Genomic DNA, 21,208 nt, shown 5'->3' with positions numbered 1-21,208 from the left:
CAAAATCTAGAAGACTAACATGGTATGATGGTATGTGCAATGAACAAAACAGGATGCAGCCAGCTATGCTCCCTTTACCCACAGTCTCACTCCAGCAGGTGGCTGGAACTTGATCCAGTGGAGCAGTGTGAAGAGATGTCCTCTGCTCCTGGAAGGAGATGATCTAAGTTCATGCAGGGAGAGCAAAAAGGTCCATAGGCCCCTTCACAGAACCTTCTCAAAGCTGTTCCAACAGGGATAGTGAGTTCAGGTTACAACTTCCTGTGCGCCACCCCAAAGTATCAGCTAGGCAGCTGGTCCAAGTGGGGGAGATACAAGGCATGTACCGTATTTTTCGCTCCTAAAGACACACTTTTTTCTTCCTAAAAAGTAAGGGGAACTGTATGTGCGTCTTATGGAGCAAATGCATGGGCCCTGGAGCTGAATTGCCCTGGGGCAAAAAAGTAGATCATGCTTTTTTCTTTCTTTTTTTTTGAAAGAGGGAAGTGGGTGTTGAAACAAAGGCGCTGATCGTTTGCCTTTCGGGAACGAGATAAGGGACGCTAGCAATAAAGGAGGCTGCCTGGGAGGGGGGAGGTAAAGACAGCAAATTTGCAAGGAGAGGAGACAGGAAGACTAAAGCAATGAGGAGAAAAATTAAAAGAAAAGGAGGAGCAAAAAACTGCTCCACCTAAGGAAAAGACACTAAGGCAAACAAGAGGGAAGGGGGTGTTTAAAAGAAACAGCTGGTCGGTAAGGGATCAGGAGGAAGATAAGGGAGGCTAGCGATAAAGGAGGCTGCCTGGGAGGGAGGAGGTAAAAGCCCATGGATCCTCAGGATTTTTACATTAGGTCACCCCAAATTCATCATCAGATCACATAGCATGTCCATGGCTACAGCCTGCACCAAAAAATCACACATCCACTGTTTCGTGGGGCTGCAATAGTGCAAAAACGTGGTTACAAAGCACGGATCCACATGGATTCTCAGGACTTTTGCATTGGGCTGCCCCAAACTCATCATCAAATCACATGTCTGTGGCCATAGCATGAACTACAAAAATCATACAATCACTGTTTCGTTCAGAATTGTTTTTTTCTGGTTTTCCTCCTCTAAAAACTAGGTGTGTCTTATGGAGCGAAATATATGGTGCATATCTTTCTTCCCCAAAAGTGCATTCTTCCATTGTCTCCCGAGGCAGCCGGATGCCAACCAACAACACTTCTTCATCTTGCAGGAAATCCTTACGAGACAAAAGTGGGCGTTGCATTGCAATGTACTTGTTGCCTTATAAAGACAGGAAATATCCATCTCTGCATCTCATTTCATAGTACATGATCAATATTTCAAGCAACAGTTACTGTTTCCCACTTCTTTTGAAGCTGCTGTTCATGAATGCAAACCTATGTAGGAGTGTGAACGAAAAATAAACAAGTGAAAGGTTTGTGTGACCATTTCCTTGGTGTATTTGGCTGCATAAGTTCAGCAGATCATCTTTTTCAGGAAGGGAAACACTTCTTGTTCTTCTTTTTCCAGGATAAATTCACAGCTAGATCTCATGGTTCATAATCCTATTACGTATAATCCTATCAAATGAATAGCATGCCCGCTAGACAATCTTGTCAATATATTCTGAAGCAGAAAAGCAGATTCTCTTTTATCCTTTTAATGATCTTTCCACAGGCCTGAGTTCCACAGTGTCAAGCTTTTGTTAGGGAAGGCTTTTATATTAAAAAGATAATACTTTAATAATCAATTAGTTGGTATACTGTCATCTTGTTTTGGCTATTTCTCTCTCTGCAATTAGGAAGCATAGAAATAACGAGTTCTGGCACGCACCTTCTCTTCAGCAGCAGTCCTGCCCTCAGAGGAAAAAAGGCAAAGTACAAGATTTCTTATATTTGCTTCCAGAACCTTGGACGCCATCTCCCCTCCCCACATCCTCTTCTAATTACCTTTCTCGTCCACTACATCTGTCTAAACTATTTTAATTTAAGAGGATGCAATGACTACAAAGAGTCTGAGGAATAATTAGTATTTAGTGAGAGTAAGAATGAGAAAGCATAAACCTTTAATCACCCCTAGCTGAAGCCAACTGGTAAATTAAAACAAGGAAAGGCATTTCAGATTCAGGTTCTTTTTTAAACTTCTGAAATCGTTGAAGTTACTTCTTTATTACATTTGTATCCCAACTTTGTGAGAGCTGGACCATAAAGAAGGCTGATCGCCAAAGAATTGATGCTTTTGAATTATGGTGCTGGAGGAGATTCTTGAGTCCCATGGACTGCAAGAAGATCAAACCTCTCCATTCTTAAGGAAATCAGCCCTGAGTGCTCACTGGAAGGACAGATTGTGAAGCTGAGGCTCCAATACTTTGGCCACCTCATGAGAAGAGAAGACTCCCTGGGAAAGACCCTGATGTTGGGGAAAATTGAGGGCACAAGGAGAAGGGGACGGCAGAGGACGAGATGGTTGGGTAGTGTTCTCGAAGCTAACAACATGAATTTGACCAAACGGAGGCAGTGGAAGACAGGAGTGCCTGGTGTGCTCTGGTCCATGGGGTCACGAAGAGTCGGACACGACTAAACAACAACAACAACAACATCCCAACTTTCCTCCTAATGAGCTCAATGCAGAATATATGGTTCTCCCACTCTCAATATTATCTTAGCAACAACCTTGTGAGGTAGACAGTAAGAACTGTTCAACAGTCTCAAGAGGTGGTGGCCTCTCCAGAGGGTTTTAAGCAGCAGATGGCCATCTGTCATGGATGTTTTAGCCAAGATTCCTGCATTGCAGGGGACTGGACTAAATGACCCTCAGGTCCCTTCCAATTCTACAATTCTAGGATTCTAGGATTAGGCTGACTGTTGATGACTGGCCCAAGGTCACTCAGTGAATTTCATGCCCATTGGGCATTTGAACTGAGGTCTCTGATGCCTGGCATTCTAGGCACTTCACCACACAGGCTTGAAAATTACACATTAATTTGCCAGCTTCTTATTTTTTTTAAATACGGTCTCTTTGCAGGGTACAGGAGCCACTACCAGGACAGGATGAGTTTGTAAAGAACTTGGCAATCTGGGGGTGGAGCCAGGACAGAACGTGGAAGTTTCCTGGTTTTTCAGATCCCAAGTATTGGTTACCTGACAAGACGTGGTTTTATTGTTCTGACTCAGTAAGATAGCGGCTGACTGACAACCCTCACTGCAAAGTGTGCTAGGCACCGGACAAAGAACCCTCCAGCCACAGCCACTGTTAACTAAAATGGAGTTAAATAGCTCTTGAATGTAGCTTTTGTGTGCATTCTGTGACTATCCCCAGAATCACCTACAGAGACAAAAAAGTTCTGAGGCAGAAATGTTCTCGTGCAAAGGGCTCCCTGAGGACAGCAAGTTTGAAAATCATTAGCATAGAAACTACATGGCGTAAGAGTAAATGGTGGTTGTGAACCCTGCATTTTCAAGTGAGGTACACAAGCTTCACTCTTACGGCCCCAAATATTGACAAAACAGATGCTTAGTGCTCTTGAAAGAGCAATTTTGGATTCCCATTGAAAACAAACGGCTCAATTCCCCCAACAAATCTAATCCTAAGGAAACTCTTTCAGCTCTAACAAATGAAGCAGTAAAGACCCCATTTACCTGCTAGTTCTAGTATAACACTACATGGTCCATTAGTTTCCCCCCTAGCAATTGTATTCTCGGATCACCCACTGCTACCGTCTTCAAAATGAGCTCTCGTAAAACTCCAGTCTTCAAGTCACAAGACCCGACGCAGGCTAACTCAGTTCAATAGAACCATTTGTGAGTTATTTACTTGAAGACTATACAGCTCCCTGTTTATAGAATAGATCCAAAGTCCCTGAAAGGCACTCAAAACCATTGATTCGCAGTAGGGGTTTGTTTTTTAATAAAAGTTTTTTTTTACAATCAAGAGCATGTTCGTTCTCAAATCCATTCTAAAAGCAGGTTTCTTCTGCACTCTCCATTAACCCAGGATGGGGGTGGGTGGAAATTTACACGTACTTTCTTCTGTCCCATTCCAAAAGCAAGGAAGGGTTTTCAAATTGCAAGGTGCTTTGAGTTCCCCAATCTTACAGATAAGGCAATTTTTTTAAAAAAAATCGTGTAGAACCCAAGGAACAGGATGTCCACACAGCAGCTCAGAAGGCATTCTTGTACATTTTCACATCTAAAAATCATCACAACCTATGCCGATTACATATTCTACATTTTCCTTCACATCTTTAGGTTTGTAACTTCCATACAGCTAGAAACTTAAAATTGTCATTTCAGGGTCATGGCAGAAAATGGTAACATCCTTTACCTTGTTTCTCAAATACATCTAAATGCCCACTTAAGTTGTTAGATCTAACTAAGACTGCAATTCTACTCACCGGGGGGGGGGGGACCTGGGACCCTCTAGATGTTGTCGGACTTTAAAACCCATCAGCCCCAGGCAGCATTGCCAATGGTTTTTTATTTTATTTGGGAACTATTATATGCCACTTTAAAAAACCACCATGATGGATGCTGTAGTCTAACAACATTTGGAAGGCCCATCCCTGCTATTCAGTTACCTGAGTGTAAGGATGGAGTTATCTGCCAATTAAGTCTCTCATTCTCATTTTTCCAATCATAAATTAAGCCCACTAATTCGGAATTAAATAACAATTTTCATGAAAAATTGCCAGCATTTAATGCAGATTTCTCTGTGTACGTAGTCACAAATTGTTGACAGTGGCTCCAGGAGATAAAAAGGGAAGAGGACTCAAAAGGACAGACTATGAGACACGCACAGACCAACCAACTGAGAGAGGAAGAGGCAAAACAGAAGCAGCACAGCTGTCCATCAGATCCTAGAAAGGGACAGGGAGAACAAGCAGACCTGTACTGAACTCAATTGGACCTCCTGCCTTTTAAATCATTAATCTTAAACCCTGATTGCAGTTTGGGCACTGGGGACTGAATTTAGCTTACTTACAAGTGTATGTCAATCTTCTGCAGAGCTCCTTCATCTTTGTACTAAAGAAGGACTTTCAGCAGGTTTAGCTTGCCGTGCAAGGCTAATGAAATCTTTACCTGATGCAATCACCTCTACAGTGGTACCTCGGGTTAAGAACTTAATTCGTTCTGGAGGTCCGTTCTTAACCTGAAACTGTTCTTAACCTGAAGCACCACTTTAGCTTTGAGTTTGACCAAACTGCGGGAGGCAGTGGAAGACAGGAGTGCCTGGTGTGCTCTGGTCCATGGGGTCACAAAGAGTCGGACACAACTAAACAACAACAATTCTCTGTCGCATGAGCACCTCAAAGAAACTGAGCGCATTGTCACTAGGGTGGCCAGGTGCCCCTGTCACGCAAGTTACACCTGCTGAAATTCCCTCTTCTACATAACTTTTGCATCTTGCTGCTCTCAAAATTCGACTATGAACCTGTATGCGGTCTTATGGGCAGATCCTAATCCTTGCAGCATCACCAATGATGTTCAAAAGACAGAACTTTTTAATTGTTGCACAAAAGTATGAAGTAACTATGAAATTACCCTAAAGTGGAATTCTAAGGAGACGTGACTACTACAAACATTTAGGATCTGGGTAGTAGTCTACAGTCCTGAATATTCTCCCATGGAATAAATGACCACCCAAAACCCAGCAGTAGAGAGCTCATGAATCATGCAGTACATCTTCTTTGCAAAAAAAATCGTTCTTAAAGCATTCCTTCACTTTGCAAAAGATGTTGCATGCCACTTTATCTGTATTCACACTGAGCTCTTAGTGCTACATTTAGCACTGGAAACGTTGTTCCTCCTAGATGGATTGCATGTGCCACATTCTAAATGAGCACTAAACTCATTAGTTCAACCTTCAAGCAGTTCAGTGCAACACGGCTACTACGGTCCCTACAGCAGAACCTTCCAATTAGCTCAGTCAGGGAGGGCAGATATTCATGATTAGATCAATGGGTTTGTGTCTCTCATTGCCATTTTAGAAGGCTAGAAAACAGCTTTCGCAATTCTCTACAGTTAGGAAGGTAGGCAGGAGGGGATAGTTACTGGGAACAGGAAAGTATGCGGGAACACCACATACTAGTTAATTTTAGCTCACATTTAAATTTGGAATGGCTTAAGGCCAAACTATCTGTTATATGCAATGGTAGCCTGATGGCTCTTCATTAACAGGAGAAGCTGCCTCAGGAGGAGGTGATTCGAACCAAAGAAGTAACAGGCAAAGGATTCTCTGAAAGTGGCCTTTCCAGTCAAAGGCATACCTAGGGTTCCTTGCGCCCCCTTGGCAAGGAGCTGTATCTGTGCCTCCCCCAGGGGGGAAAATGCTATTCTCCAGTGGGCAGGGGCCAACGCTCCCCACTGTGTGTGCACTAAATCTATAGTTGCTTAAGGGCCAAGGGAAAGGCACTCTGCACATGCCCAGAGACTATACTACAGTTTTGCATCTCCCAGAGTGTAGACCGAAAACAGTTGAGCCCTGGCCCAAATTCACACTTGCTGCCCCAATTCTCATGTCTCTCATTGTCCGTCAGATTCCTCTTCTTCTCACTCTCTCACAACCATGTCCCTGCTCCCCATCTTTGCATGCCACTGAGCGTAACTGGAAGAGGGGCAAGATGGAGCCATCTAAAGCCACACGCTTCACCCCAAGTCTCCTGAACCAGGGGAGTTCAGACACCTTGCTTCTCCCCCCGGCCATCCTTCCTCACCTGTCCTGCGGGCCAACCCAGCTGGTGGTTTTGGTGGCGTGGTCGATGTAGACTTTGCCACTGTAGTCGCTAGGTTCCTCCCAGCCCTTGGCCAAGGGCAACTCCTGCCTGGGCATCTTGCCCACCGCTGGTGCCTGCAGCTGACAGACAGGTGGGCCAAGCCTAGCAGCGACCCCATGCAAACAGCTCAGCAACCCCCAGCCCAGCCACTGGCCTGGCAGGCTGGGGCCAGGACACAGGCCTGGCCAGGACAGCTTTCCTTTTATACCTTCTGGGCTCGACGAGGCATGTGACCCTCCCCTGTCCTGAGCCTACTCCACCTTAGGAATCACACACCTCCTCCCGGAGCTAGCCGGCCCCACCTGGGCTGTGGGTCCTTGCTGGACCTCCTTCAGAGAACTGACAGCTGTAAGTTCAGGATCACTGAAAGCGCTTGAAAGATCTCACCCACAAGTGTTGGTGCTGACCTTTAAAGCCCTAAACGGCCTCAGTCCTGTATACCTGAAGGAGCGTCTCCACCCCCATCGTTCAGCCCGGACACTGAGATCCAGCGCCAATGGCCTTCTGGCAGTTCCCTCATTGCGAGAAGTGAGGTTACAGGGAACCAGACAGAGGGCCTTCTCGGTAGTGGCGCCCGCCCTGTGGAACGCCCTCCCTTCAGATGTGAAGGAAATAAGTAGCTATCTTATCTTTAAAAGACATCTGAAGGCAGCCCTGTTTAGGGAAGTTTTTAATATTTAATGCTGTACTGTTTTTAACATTTGATTGGAAGCCGTTCAGAGTGGCTGGGGAAACTCAGCCAGATGGGCGGGGTATAAATAATAATAATAATAATAATAGTAATTATTATTATTATTATTATTATTATTATTATTATTATTATTATTATTATTATTATCTCATGAGATAATTTTGCTCTCCTTGACATCTTGCAAGACTCTGATGAGATCTTGCAGGAAATCAGCACCTACTTCACGTCACATCAGTGCAGGACGGGGACTCAACAGCTTTGGCTGCCCCCGCCTAACAAAAATCCTGGCAACACCCATGTATGCCTCTGACCGCTCATCGTCATCCCACCATCAGTCCCCCGGCACTGAGCCTTCTTCTCCAGGGCGTTCCCCAGCTGGTGCCTCCCACCATCCCTCTGCATCTAGCCAGTCCATGACACTTGGCTACTACATCTGGCCAAACCTGAAAGGAGAGGGAGAGAGAGTGGATTCACATGCCCTGGCCAGTGCCTGCCTCCTGTGGCTACAGCCATTTGGACTGGGAAAGCCTGGCCGCCTACTTGCACACATGTGCACACATGCCCTCCACCGCCACAGGAAAGCCTTGTAAGTGGCCCAGGGGTGTCAAGAAGAGGTGCAATTTTTGCTCACTCACCCTGGGCCTGCACTCTTGGTGGAGGCCAGCTTGACCAACCCCTAAGTATGCCCGTTTCCAGTTTAAAGACGAGGGAGGTGGTTATCAGGCTACTGCTCCACACACTTGTGTACAGTGGTACCTCGGGTTACATACGCTTCAGGTTACATACGCTTCAGGTTACAGACTCCACTAACCCAGAAATAGTGCTTCAGGAACAGAAATTGTGCTCCGGTGGCGCAGCAGCAGCAGGAGGCCCCATTAGCTAAAGTGGTGCTTCAGGTTAAGAACAGTTTCAGGTTAAGAACGGACCTCCGGAACAAATTAAGTACTTAACCCGAGGTACCACTGTAGACTGAAGATTTCCCCCAACCTTCCTTTTACTGTTTGCACTAACACATGTTTGTGAACATGTGACATTAAATGTGCAGTAAGTGTGTCAGCTTAAGCAGCTTTTACAGCAGTAGTGCACAAACAGGTTCTTGCTCAATGCCAGCCTCAAGTTCTTGGCAGGGAGAAATGGGTAATTCTAAGGCTGTGGGCTCCATGACCTCAAGTCTATAATTTTTCTTCTTTTCCCTCTTTGTTAAAGCTTAAAAATAAAATATATGCTAAAAACCTGTTTGTGCATTGTGATTTGGAACACTGAACCCTACAATTACTTATTTTTCTGAAACATCTGTAGGTCTCCTTGCCATAATTAAGCCCTGAATTTGTAGCTTAAAATAACTTTGAAATTAGTCAAAAGACTACAATCACGGAAAATGCATGATGTTACTACAAGGAATCTGCGACTTGGTTTCTAGAAGACATTGAGGAGCTAGAGGGTGATAGGTCTAAGGCTCGGGTTGCCTTAGAAATATGATGCAACCTTTCCAGTTACTAAGATCTGCAGAAGAGGCTCTTTTGAGGATGCCACCACCTGCAGAGGGCTGTCACTCCAACTGTGAAATAGAGCAGTGGTTCTCAAAGGGTGTGGCGCGCCACACTGGTGTGGCAAGGGAGGATGGCAAGTGTGGTGGGAAGATTCAAGGACAATCAAATAAACATTTAAACCAGAGTTTCCCAACCTTAGGTCTCCAGCTGTTTTTGGACTACAATTCCCATCATCCCTGACCACTGGTCCTGCTGGGGATGGGCGTTGTAGTCCAAAAACAGCTGGAGACCCAAGGTTGGGAAACCCTGATTTAAACATTTCAGTGTAGTATAGAATAGCATACAGTGGTACCTCGGGTTACAGATGCTTCAGGTTACAGGCGTTTCAGACTGCTAACCCAGAAATAGTACCTCGGTGTGATGGGTTAAGGGGCTGCTTGTGCGTAAATGGCTGAGTTCTTAACTCCTGCAATCAGTTTCTAAACTCTCCCCGTCCGCGGAGCCATGGGCGCATGGCTACCTCAATCGCTGGCAGAATCCGTCAGTGGGCGCTTCCGGAATTTGCGCCAACATAGGAGTTCCTTAACGGAAACTCTCCTTTTGGAATCTCTGCGTGACAGTTTCCTGCGCAGAGTGGGCGTCCCCAGCGGAGGTCCTGAAACCTCTCCGCTGTTCTCACTGGAAGTATCTTGGAGCCATCCCTCCGACTGAGTTTCTGCGGGAACTCTCTCTCTCCCCCTGCTGGTTCCTTCCTCAGCATCCGAGGGTCTCCTAATCTCCTTGAGCCCTTCCACCACCTGACTCTCCGATGGCAGTTCCCTGACACTCGGGTTAAGAACTTTGCTTCAGGATGAGAACAGAAACTGTGCAGCAGTGGCACAGCAGCAGCAGGAGGCCCCATTAGCTAAAGTGGTGCTTCAGGTTAAGAACAGAACGAATTAAGTTCTTAACCCAAGGTACCACTGTAGTATTATTTGTTTATTTATTTTTCGCAGAATATGGATAGATATCTTTATAAAATGAGAGCAAGAGCATCAAGTGATACTGAGGACAATCCTACTTGTGATCCAAAATCACCACTCGAACAGAGTGCTGGAGAATAGCATTGGCTATTCTTCTACAGTTCTCCACGGGATTTTCAACTTCAACAAATATGAATAATTCTCTGTGTTGAGGAGTTGAGAGTCTGTCTCAAATTAGACCTAATATAAATGAGATTACCCGGCAAAAGCAAGCTCACACCTCTCATTGAGTTTGTATACATATTTAAGGTAATTAATGCGAGAAGCTTGTTTGTAATTAAATTTTGGGAGGAATTCATGCTTTTTTTGTAGCTATATTATTTTATACTTTCTGGATGTCTCATGATATTATAAAGGAATTGTGTTTTATGTTATAAATCAAGCACTGCCAGGAGTTGCTTCTTTTCCCCACCAATGTATTTGTTATCAATAAAAAAAAAAAAAACAGTGTGGCACAAGCAGATTTTTATTCTGAAAGTGTGGCTGAGAGAAAAAGGTTTGAGAACCACTGCTTCTATCTCTGCTTTTAGAAAAGGTGCCAAGTCACATATTTTCATTTGGCCTTTAAAATTTCCTAATGGTGTTGCTTGTTTAATGGTTTTTTATTATGCTTTACTGTTTTTTTTAATGTGTTTATGCTGTTTTGTTTTTGATTTGTTGTACACTGCCTTGCTGGGTTACAAAAACACAGTGTAAACCCATTAACAACAAATGATAAAGAAATAGTAGCAGCCCAACACGTACCGCTTAATAGTCCTGAAAATGTGTTATATTTAACGCGGACTGAACTGGTGCTAAATTTACACCTGCAGCATTCTTCCCTCTTAAATGTTCATACTATCCCATATTACTTTACCACATTCAACAATCTGAATTGCTTATTTGAATCTGATTTTGATTTTTGATTATTATTTTTTGCGCAGTAAAGAAGTCAATCAGAAGTTGAAGTGGGTTTTGCAGGGGAATCATCATTTCCTGGCAAGATTCAGCTGCTCATGAATGATTCACCTCTCTTTCATCTCGGAGTAACTAATCACGTAAACAGCAGGGTTCTCTGTACTACTTGCTGGGTGAAGTTTACAGCTATGGAAAACAACACAGCAAGTCGTGAAAAACTCAAGCTAATCATGAAAGCAGGTGGGTGTAGCTAAAGCATCCTAAAATTCCTTATTTGCATTGATAGAATAACAATATATTACGCTAAGAAATGCTGGAATTACAGCCCCAGAAAAGTGTTGGTCCACCTATGGAAATCAGTTGATACCCTAATGTAGGCTCATCTCCACTGACTCACATTCCAACAAACGTTCAAGTTGCACATGGATATTCCACTACTAAGGTTAGGGAAGCACATACCATTTAATCCCAGGCTAATCTATTACAGATTCACATTTCTGCTCAGCTGCCATGCAGGTTACTTTTTGAAAAATTAACAGTGGAGTTGTGTTTTTTACCTGCAAACACCCCCCCCCCCAAATATCATACCCTGTTGCAGATAGCTTTCTTCAAAGTCAAGCTCCTACATACAAGTCAATGATGAATGTGAATTTCCAAGATTTTGGAGAATATCCTGCTCTATTCTTAGGAGTAATTGGTGCTCCTCTGAAACATTACTTGCTACCCCATTTGCTTACCAGATTACTTGTTGTTGTTGTTGTTTATTAATTAATTAATTAATTCCTATTTATTAATCGCCTTCCACATATATACCTCAAGGTATATATAACATAATAAAACACCTAAAAAACAGTTACACGGAAACAGAATATGAAATTTAAAAACAATACAAAATGGACACCCATACTTTTTCAACCATATTATTATTAGTAGAGTGTGTGTTGTGAGTTTTTTTTGCAGTTGCTCTTGCAAAAACCTCTGTGCAATTATGTAAACCACTTGACAATAGCACATTAAAAACATGGTAAATATATTTTCACTCCATCAGGCTTTTGCCTGCGGCGGTTGCTTTTACTCGTGATCTCTGCAGCTGTTGTTTTTAAAAGGATTTCATGTTGCATATTTGAACTGTTTTATTCTTCGTATTATAATATTTTTTGTGTAATGTTAAATTGATTTAAGCATCAGAAAAAGGAGAGGGCAGACATATTCATTTAAATAGAAATAAAAATAACTGTGTTGTGCTAAAGTCCTGCAGGTGTTTTTCATTGGCAATGATATCCCATCCACACACTCGACTGCATCAGGTATGGACATAACCACACTGTGATGCTGCCATTCAACTCTTTTTAAACAGGACTAAATAGGACCACTGTCATACAGGAAGCAACAGACCTTCTCCAAAGGCTAATTTTAAAAACTGAGGTACATAAAATGAAAATAGTAAGGACATATGGGATAAGGGAGTTGCATTTCACACCACTACTTGCATTACAAATAATACTTAATAGGCAGCTATCAAACACACACAGTAAGCCCTATAGCACCGAGGGGAATATATCAAGCTGTACATAGCAGTTCCTCAAATTAAAACTTGCTAGGCGAAACATTTTGCACAGGAGCCAAATCAGAGGCATTCACTTTTTGTTATCGCTGACAACACCTGTAGAATTTTTAATCTGCAAAGTATCCCAGCAACCATCAGACCTCTGAAATTTGATCACTAGGTCGCCCTGACCTGGGCAGGATGCTCAGCAAGCACACAAATCCCATCTCAGCAATTCGCAAGAAATCATGCAGAGTGGAGAGGCCTCTCGTGTCGTATAGGGATTTGATACAAACAGAAGCAGAACAACTCCCCAATTGTTTCTGCTTGCTCTATGGCTCCCAACTTAACGCCTGGGAGTTACTTAATGGGGATGAACCACACTTGGCACTTATTATATAAGAACATAAGAATAACCTGCTGGATGAGGAAGAGCCGGAGCTACGGAGGTGCGTGCGGCCATTTTTGTTTGGACTCAGATGAAGCCTCCAGAGGGGCGCCATTAAAGCTCTCAGCCTGTGCGTGTGTGTCCACAAATGTGCATAGGATGGATGGATGCCAAACTGGGTCTTTGACCAGGGTGAAATAAAGCCTAGTTTTGCCCCTGGAGGAGGCCTGCAGCCCATCTAATCCAGGAACCTGTTCTCACAGCAGCCTATGGGATACCTGTAGGAAACCAGGGAGCACAGCATGAGCAAGAGTACATTGCTGCCTCCAATGTTCCAGGTCATCTGAGGAAATTATAATGGACCCAGGCACTTTTTTAAAAAGGAGGGTGCAAGGCAGTTGTGGGCAGTGGGCCCCACTGAGGCCCTACCCATTGCCTCCCCCAGGTGCTAGGTGTCGCAGGGAGCCCCTCCCCCATCCAGGCTTAAAGCGGGTATTCCACTCTTATAAAACAATTGTCTCCCTGCTTATTTAATTTATATGCAGAATACATCATGCGAAAAGCTGGGCTGGATGAATCCCAAGCCAGAATTAAGATCGCTGGAAGAAGTATCAACAACCTCAGATATGCAGATGACACAACTTTGATGAAGTGAGGAGGAATTAAAGAACCTCATAAAGAGGATGAAAGAGGAGAGCACAAAATATGGTCTGAAGCTCAAGATAAAAAAAACCTAAGACCATGGCCACTGGTCCCATCACCTCCTGGCAAATAGAAGGGGAAGAAATGGAGGCGGTGAGAGATTTTACTTTCTTGGGCTCCATGATCACTGCAGATGGTGACAGCAGTCACGAAATTAAAAGACGCCTGCTTCTTGGGGAAAAAGTGATGACAAACCTAGACAGCATCTTAAAAAGCAGAAACATCACCTTGCCGACAAAGGTCCGTATAGTTAAAGCTATGGTTTTCCCAGTAGTGATGTATGGAAGTGAGAGCTGGACCATAAAGAAGGCTGATCGCCGAAGAATTGATGCTTTTGAATTATGGTGTTGAGAGTCCCATGGACTGCAAGAAGGTCAAACCTATCCATTCTGAAGGAAATCAGCCCTGAGTGCTCACAGGAAGGACAGATCCTGAAGCTGAGGCTCCAAGACTTTGGCCGCCTCATGAGAAGAGAAGACTCCCTGGAAAAGACCCTGATGTTGGGAAAGATGGAGGGCACAAGGAGAAGGGGACGACAGAGGACGAGATGGTTGGACAGTGTTCTCGAAGCTACCAACATGAGTTTGACCAAACTGCAGGAGGCAGTGGAAGATTGGAGTGCCTGGCCTGCTCTGGTCCATGGGGTCACGAAGTGTTGGACACAACTAAACGGCTAAACAACAACAAGTGTATATATTTAAAGCAGATGAATAAATGAGCAAGTTAAGTTAATTTGGATACACAGAAGATATTAAAAATTTAAGGAACCGCAGAAAGAGGGGGAAGGAAGTCTAGTTTTTGCAATGTTAAAATGATTTGTAAAATCAGTGATATGTATTAACCTGAAAAGCATAAATTTAATAATAATAATAATAATAATAATAATAATAATAATAATAATAATAATAATTAAAGAAGCAGGTCTTCCACACCATGGACTGTCCCTTATTTCCAGACGCACTTGATCCCTGGCACCGCCATGCTTCGACAGACTTGTTGCATTTCCTTGCATCCACGAGGTTCTAGGTTCATTCCCCGGCCTCTCCAGCAGAGAGCTGCGAGGGACACCCTAGTCTGAAGAATAATAATAACAATAAAGCAGGTCTTCCACACCACAGGCTGCCCCTTATTTCCAGACACACTTGATCCCTGGCATCGCCACGCTTTGGCAGACTTTTTGTTGCATTTCATTGCATGCACGAGTTTCTAGGTTCAATCTCCAGCGAGGGACACCCTAGTCTGAATTATTATTATTATTACTTCTACCCCGTCCATTCCAGCCACTCTGGGCGGCTTCAAGCGCGCATATAAACATCAGAAAACGTCTGGAGAGCCTCTGCCAGCCAGTGCAGGCAACACGGAGCTAGATGAGGACCTACTAGGGCAGCTCTCCCTCCGCCCAGCTTCGCCAGCAGGTTGGCGGGATGTCGCAAGGACTCGCAACAAGGGCACGCCTGTGGTTCTCGCCCTGCAAACGCGGCGAGGCGGCGTTTCACCGGGTTGGCCTGTCAGGGAAGGAAGACTTGTAAACCCAACCAGACACACTCGCGCCCCTCCGCCCCACCGCCCGGGACTAGCCGCTCTCACCTAACCCCGCGGAGCAGGCGGCGAGGGCGAAGCAGCAGGCCCCGCGTCAGGCGCTGGAGGGCGGCAGCGCCGCTGAGCATCGCTCGGGAGGGAGAAGAGCCGGGGCGGAGAGGAAGCGAGAGAGCTCCTACCTTGGCCAATGAGAGAGCGCAGGGGAAACCGGTTCTCCCACCCCGCCCCACTTCAGGGAGGCTCGCTCGGCCCTCGAAGCAGGCCGGGCCGGGCCAGGCCGAGGCGGGGAGGAGGAGCCGCCGCCGCGCAGAGGATCATCCAGGGAGGAGCCGCGCAGGGGGAAGGCGGGCGGAGGAGGCCTGGCCGCGCGGGGGCGCGACTTTCCCCGGAGAGGAGGAAGCGTCGAGGGGAAATGCTGCCAGACCACGCTGGTTTATTAGAAACAAATAAGCAAACAAACAAAACCAAAGTAGTGGGGCAAGTTTCCCACAGGTTCTGTAGCCGGGCTGGTTTTATTTATTATTACATTATTACTATTATTACATTTATATATCCCAAAGAGAGCCGGATTTATGTATAAGCTAAATAAGCTATAGCTTAGCCCCAAAAAATTTTAAGGGGAAAACACTGGATGTACATTTCCAAAATATAAGATAAGTGCAACAATTTATTGGATAAAATACATATTTTGTTATGTGCAAATGGCTTTAGATACCTATTGCGTCCATAAATTACCATATGGTATATATTGAACACCAAAAACAGCGACAATTTGTTGTTGACAAAGGACAGCTGGACATATAAAGGGCCTCATCAAACCTAAATCCGGCCCTCATCCCAAACAGTCATAAGAGGAGCTAACTCATTTCCTTCACCCTCCTCCCCAATAAAATATTTCAGGGGTGCTTCCCCCCCTCACCCCCCAAAAATAGTGAGTGTGTGCCACATCATGTGGCCGATTATACAGGGCAGGACTTGCCTGCCCCCCAATAATAATAATAAGTGCTTTTTCCCTTGGGGACGCAGGAGTACACGTACCCCTAAACATTTTGTTTGGCCTCTAAGTTTGGCCTCATCAAGGGGCAGTATTTCAATATGAGTAGGAAAATGAGAGTACCCCTAAACATTTTTTTTTTAGAGAAAAAAAGCACTGATAATAATAGGTAAAAGGTAAAGGACCCTTGGACGGTGAAGTCCAGTCAAAGGCGACTATGGTGTTGTGGCGCTCATCTCACTTTTCAGGCTGAGGGAGCCAGCATTTGTCCACGGGTCATGTGGCCAGCATGACTAAACTGCTTCTGGCGAAACGGAACACTATAACGGAAACCAGAGCGCACAGAAACACTGTTTAAAAATTATTATTATTATTATTATTATTATTATTATTATTAATTTATGATTCTACCCTGCCCATCGGGCTGGGTTTCCCCAGCCACTCCTGGAGGCTTACAGCACATAAAAAAATCGTAAAACATTAATCATTAAAAATTTTCCCATACAGGGTTGCCTTCAGATGTCTTCTAAAAGTCAGATAGTTGTTTATTTCATTGACATCTGATGGGAGGGTGTTCCACAGGGCAGGGAATTTGTTGTGAAAAGTTCCAAAATCCATAATGGAGAAAGGCTGCAGTTCATTTGTAGAGCATCTACTTTACCTGCAGATGGTCCCAGTTTCAGTCCTCAGCATCTGCTGGTAGGGCTGGGAAATGACCTCGTCTGAAACCTTGGAGAGCTGCTGCCAGTCAGTGCACTGTACACAATGCTGAGCACGATGGACCAATGGTCTGACTCAGTAACTAAGGCGGCGTCCTATGTTTGTGTCTACCTCCCCACGCCACCCCAACAAGAATCTCATTGTAGTTATCAAAACTACACCCCCATCAAAAAGCTGGAAAGTAGCACTGAAGGACATCTACGTCTGTGGAGTTTGCACTGTTTTGTTCTTCCACTGGACACTCCAAGCTTAGACCCCTGGGCTTTAACATGCCATTCTTTTGTGTTTCTGTACAAATAATTTAGAAACATTTACCATTTCTGGAACCTAAGTTATGCCGCCTGTCTTTTCTTGCTGACCTTTGAAGAGTTTGTAAGCAAACCATTTTTAACTTAACAAATATGTGGTCTATTTCTATGCTAAGGGAAGAGTGGGGAACTTTACAAGCGATGTAGAAAAGGAAGTTTTGAAAGTCTAACATGCAGCAAAGTAAAACATGTTTTGAGGTTTTAAATCTCTGCTTAGAGTACTCTCTCCAAAGAGTACTTGCCCCAAACTTGGATCTATTCTAGGGGCACCCATGGAATTCTCCTTTTCTTTTATCTAGCATTTTATTATTTAACTAAATTACAAAATAGGTTAAGCCAGGGGTTAAGCAAAATAGGTTAAGCAACCTTTTCCAGCCATAGGCCAGTCCACCGTCCCTCAGACCATGGGGGGGGGGCGGACTATATATATATTTTTTTGGGGGGTGAACGAATTCCTATGCCCCACAAATAACCCAGAGATGCATTTTAAATAAAAGCACACATTCTACTCATGTAAAAACATGCTTATTCCCAGACCGTCCACGGGCCAGATTGAGAAGGCGATTGGGCCGCATCCGGCCCCCGGGCCTTAGGTTGCCTACCCCTGGGTTAAGCTGACACTAATGGCTTCTATTCCGTCAGTGAGGGGAAATTCAGTGCTACAGTGGTACCTCAGGTTACATACGCTTCAGATTACAGACTCCACTAACCCAGAAATAGTGCTTCAGGTTAAGAACTTTGCTTCAGGATGAGAACATACGCTTCAGATTACAGACTCAGCTAACACAGAAATAGTGCTTCAGGTTAAGAACTTTGCTTCAGGATGAGAACAGAAATCGTGCTCTGGTGGCGTGGCAGCAGCAGGAGGCCCCATTAGCTAAAGTGGTCTTCAGGTTAAGAACAGTTTCAGGTTAAGAACGGACCTCCGGAACGAATTAAGTACTTAACCTGAGGTACCACTGTATTCTCAAAGCAGTAGGGTTTGTTTGTTTTTGAAGGAAAACGTACACCTGGCCTTAGGCAGCTCCGCCTCTGCTGCAACACAAAAGTAAGGTCGTAAAAATCCCTCCCCAGCCGCTGTCCATCAGAATAATACGGTACTTTCTATATGCAACAGCTAGCTAGTTGCATAGTATTCATAGAGCGGTCCTTGGTTTGCTTCTTAAACAGCTAACTTGCCCCTCCTTTGGTTTTCCCTTTTGAATATCTGAATCAGAATTCTATAGCTATATTTCTTAAGCTGGCCAGTATGGTTTGTTCTTCTAAGCTTTTAGAGTTATGTGCTCCATATCTCTCCACTTCCCATAGAGATAACAAGTTTTTTTTTTAAAAAAAGAGCATTGCCTTCTTCGCAATTGAAATAGCCTCTCAGGAACAATGATAAATATTTGATGGGTCAGAGTAAACACTACAGGTGCTTTTGTGCTGCATAGAAGTGTAATAATCAATGTTTTTCACCCTCAGATGGAAGAGTTCAAACAGTTAGTTTACTCTCCTGTCTAAAAATATAGGAATGACCTACTTATTAACAACAGAGGTGGGGAGGGGGAGCTCTGTATCCCTAGAGGAAAAAACAGCACTTTACATAGATTAAAATCCTAGCCTCACTTGCTTGAATTGCCTGCATGTTGAGAGTAGCACTTCATATATACTACAACTGCAAAGTGCATTTTCTGTTATTTCTCCAGAAACAGCATATTGCAGAATTCAAAGACACCATCAGATTTCACGTCTAGAATTTTACTTGCCAGTTGTGCATTTACAAATGGCATTGGGTCTTTTATCCTGTTTTATTTCTTTATTTAATTTGTATCCCACTTTCAGCTTTTAACAAATGGCTCCATAAAAAGAGAACATCAGCTCTTTCCCTTAGCATGTAGAACTAACTTATTAAGGGTGCAATTGTAAATGTATTTTCTAGGGAAGAAACCCCACTGAACACTGTGGGATAAGGGTGCTTGCACTTTTAGTATGGAATACCTGTGCCTCTTTCACTACTTTTTGCAGCATACAATGTCATCCAGTTGTGCCTTCCCGTGTTTTCCCTTGGCATCTTCCATCTTTTATACACTGCAAAAACCACATACCGTATTTTTCGCTCCATAAGACGCACCAGACCAGAAGATGCACCTAGTTTTTGGAGGAGTAAAACAAGAAAAAAAATATTCTGAATCTCAGAAGCCAGACCAGCAAGAGGGATCGCTGCGCAGTGAAAGCAGCAATCCCTTTTGCTGTTCTGGCTTCTGGGATAGCTGCGCAGCCTGCATCCGCTCCATAAGATGCACACACATTTCCCCTTACTTTTTAGGAGGGAAAAAGTGAGTCTTATAGAGCAAAAAATATGGTAATTTTCATTTGTGGAGTGCAGGTGATCACATCAGGAGTCAGGGATGTTGTGAGCTGTAGTTCACCAATGGACTACAACTCCCATCATTAAAAGAAAAGAAAAAAACACACACACTTACTTTTATGCTGTGCTGCATCTACACACTTTCAAAAAGTGGTGGGCTCTACCCGAGTCTCAATGAAAGTCCATTGTTCTACCTCCCAGGACCTGGTCTTGGTACCTCTTGCCTCCCAGGACCTGGTCAGGTGCCAAAATTCTTTTTGTTTCAGGAGCTACTGATCCTACTTAGTCACCCCAGTTTACAGTGTTGAAAATTCTGTAGCCACATTTACCTGCTTTGCCTTGCTCCAGAGTTAAGAAAGGTGAACAATTCATTTGGGGGGGGGGTTATGATTTCTGGCACAGATTAGTAAGTTCATTGAACTCAATGGGACTTACTTACGAGTATGCATGCATTTGATTTAAGGTGTACAGTTTAAAACGAAACTATAGGGAGCCAGGTAACTGGAATTACCTGGATCAAGTGCTGAAGATGTGATTGAGTTCTCTCCCCACCCCCTTTGTTTGTGATTTTTGTTCTTTCGTTTTTGGCAAACTCCCTTGATATCTCCACAAATTTCAGGGCGGTAAGAGAAAGGAATCTAAAACATACATTGCAAAAATTCAGTGCAACGCTGATGATGATGTTAAGCACACTGCAAAGGGCAGAATTTCACAGGAAAACAGTAGCATGACCTCTGTTCTAAGGGATTTTTGAAAATATAAAATCACATTAATTGAGCCTTTACAAAACGTTAAGTTGCACAGAAATTCCTTCCACTGCATAGACTTTTTAATAAAGTAACTTTCATTCTGTTGCCAGAGTGCAAACAAGGAAAATCTCTTTGGGATCCTTTGGGGGAGGAAACCATGGAATGAGTGTGCTTTAAAAGTATGATGTGCTTGCACTGCAATTCTGTGGAAGTATGAAAAGGAAAACACACACCCTTTGTTAAGATCTTCCTTTAGACTTGTCATTTATTTTGTTCTTGCACAAAATGGTTGCCTACATATTTATTTATTACAAAGCTTCAATAGTCTAAAAAGAATAAGTCGGTGGTATACTGTGCACTTTACAATTGCATCCTAAGGAGCACAGCAAGAATAGTTGGGTTTTCACAACGGGGAGTCATTGCACACATTCAAAGTACATTTTCATTATTCTGCATGATGTTGCTTTCCCAGTACTTTTGTTTGTTGTTGTTTTTGTTTTTTTGTTTTTTACAGGAAATGATTACCAGTGAACACTGACAAGATCATGCTTATATACTCACTAACAAGGCAGTCCCATCCTTGAATTATGCTAGCTGGACAAGGATAAGACTGTCATTAATTTTCCGTCACTGGTGCATCTCCAAATTACCCTATCATAGTGATGCATTGAGGCCATATGTCAGGCATCAATACAAATGTGTGCATTTACAGGCAATTGTGTACACATAGAGAGGCATACATAGAGGTTGATGAAACAGACCCCCGCCCAGGGCACAAGAATCACCTATCAGACTATGGGGTGTATGCCATATATTGTGTGGCGAGATCGAACACAGGCAGCTCCTTGCCAAGGGCACGAGGGACCCTGGGTATGCCTCTGTACACATATGTACATTTAACATATCCAGAAACAGAAATATTCTGATCTTAAAGCAGCCAAGAAACAAGGCAGCAAGGAGCTGATGCAGTATGGCAATCAATTTTAAGCCTGACATGCATGAACTCAGTGTAGCTAATACATAATATATACACTGTCAGGCTGTATTCATGAGG

General features: G+C 43.8%; 2 protein-coding genes across 7 annotated transcripts in view; one reads left to right on the top strand and one right to left on the bottom strand.

Moving 5' to 3' along the window:
- Positions 1-2,028, top strand: part of LOC309373796 (testis expressed protein 56-like) — a gene marked incomplete at its 3' end in the record, with an annotated part of 31,176 nt that extends 29,148 nt beyond the window's left edge. The window contains exon 4 of the mRNA XM_081918333.1: positions 1,788-2,028. Coding sequence (XP_081774459.1) covers positions 1,788-1,971 — 184 coding nt within the window. The remainder of the gene's footprint in view (positions 1-1,787) is intronic.
- Positions 1-15,344, bottom strand: part of LOC309373766 (enoyl-CoA delta isomerase 2-like) — a gene marked incomplete at its 3' end in the record, with an annotated part of 36,173 nt that extends 20,829 nt beyond the window's left edge. For 2 of the 6 annotated variants that reach the window (XM_081918271.1, XM_081918272.1), the window contains exon 1: positions 12,822-12,922. In XM_081918271.1, coding sequence (XP_081774397.1) covers positions 12,822-12,907 — 86 coding nt within the window. In that variant the 5' untranslated portion in view covers positions 12,908-12,922. Of the gene's footprint in view, positions 1-12,821; positions 12,923-15,081 lie in introns of those variants that run through there. The other 4 variants (XM_081918276.1, XM_081918275.1, XM_081918273.1 and 1 more) reach the window with 4 other exon arrangements.
- Positions 15,345-21,208: the final 5,864 nt, after the last annotated feature.

Source organism: Podarcis melisellensis (genome assembly GCF_964234715.1).
Source record: "Podarcis melisellensis genome assembly, chromosome: 7".
In the NCBI taxonomy this organism is placed as follows: domain Eukaryota; kingdom Metazoa; phylum Chordata; class Lepidosauria; order Squamata; family Lacertidae; genus Podarcis; species Podarcis melisellensis.
This window is presented reverse-complemented; position numbering and strand designations above follow the sequence as displayed.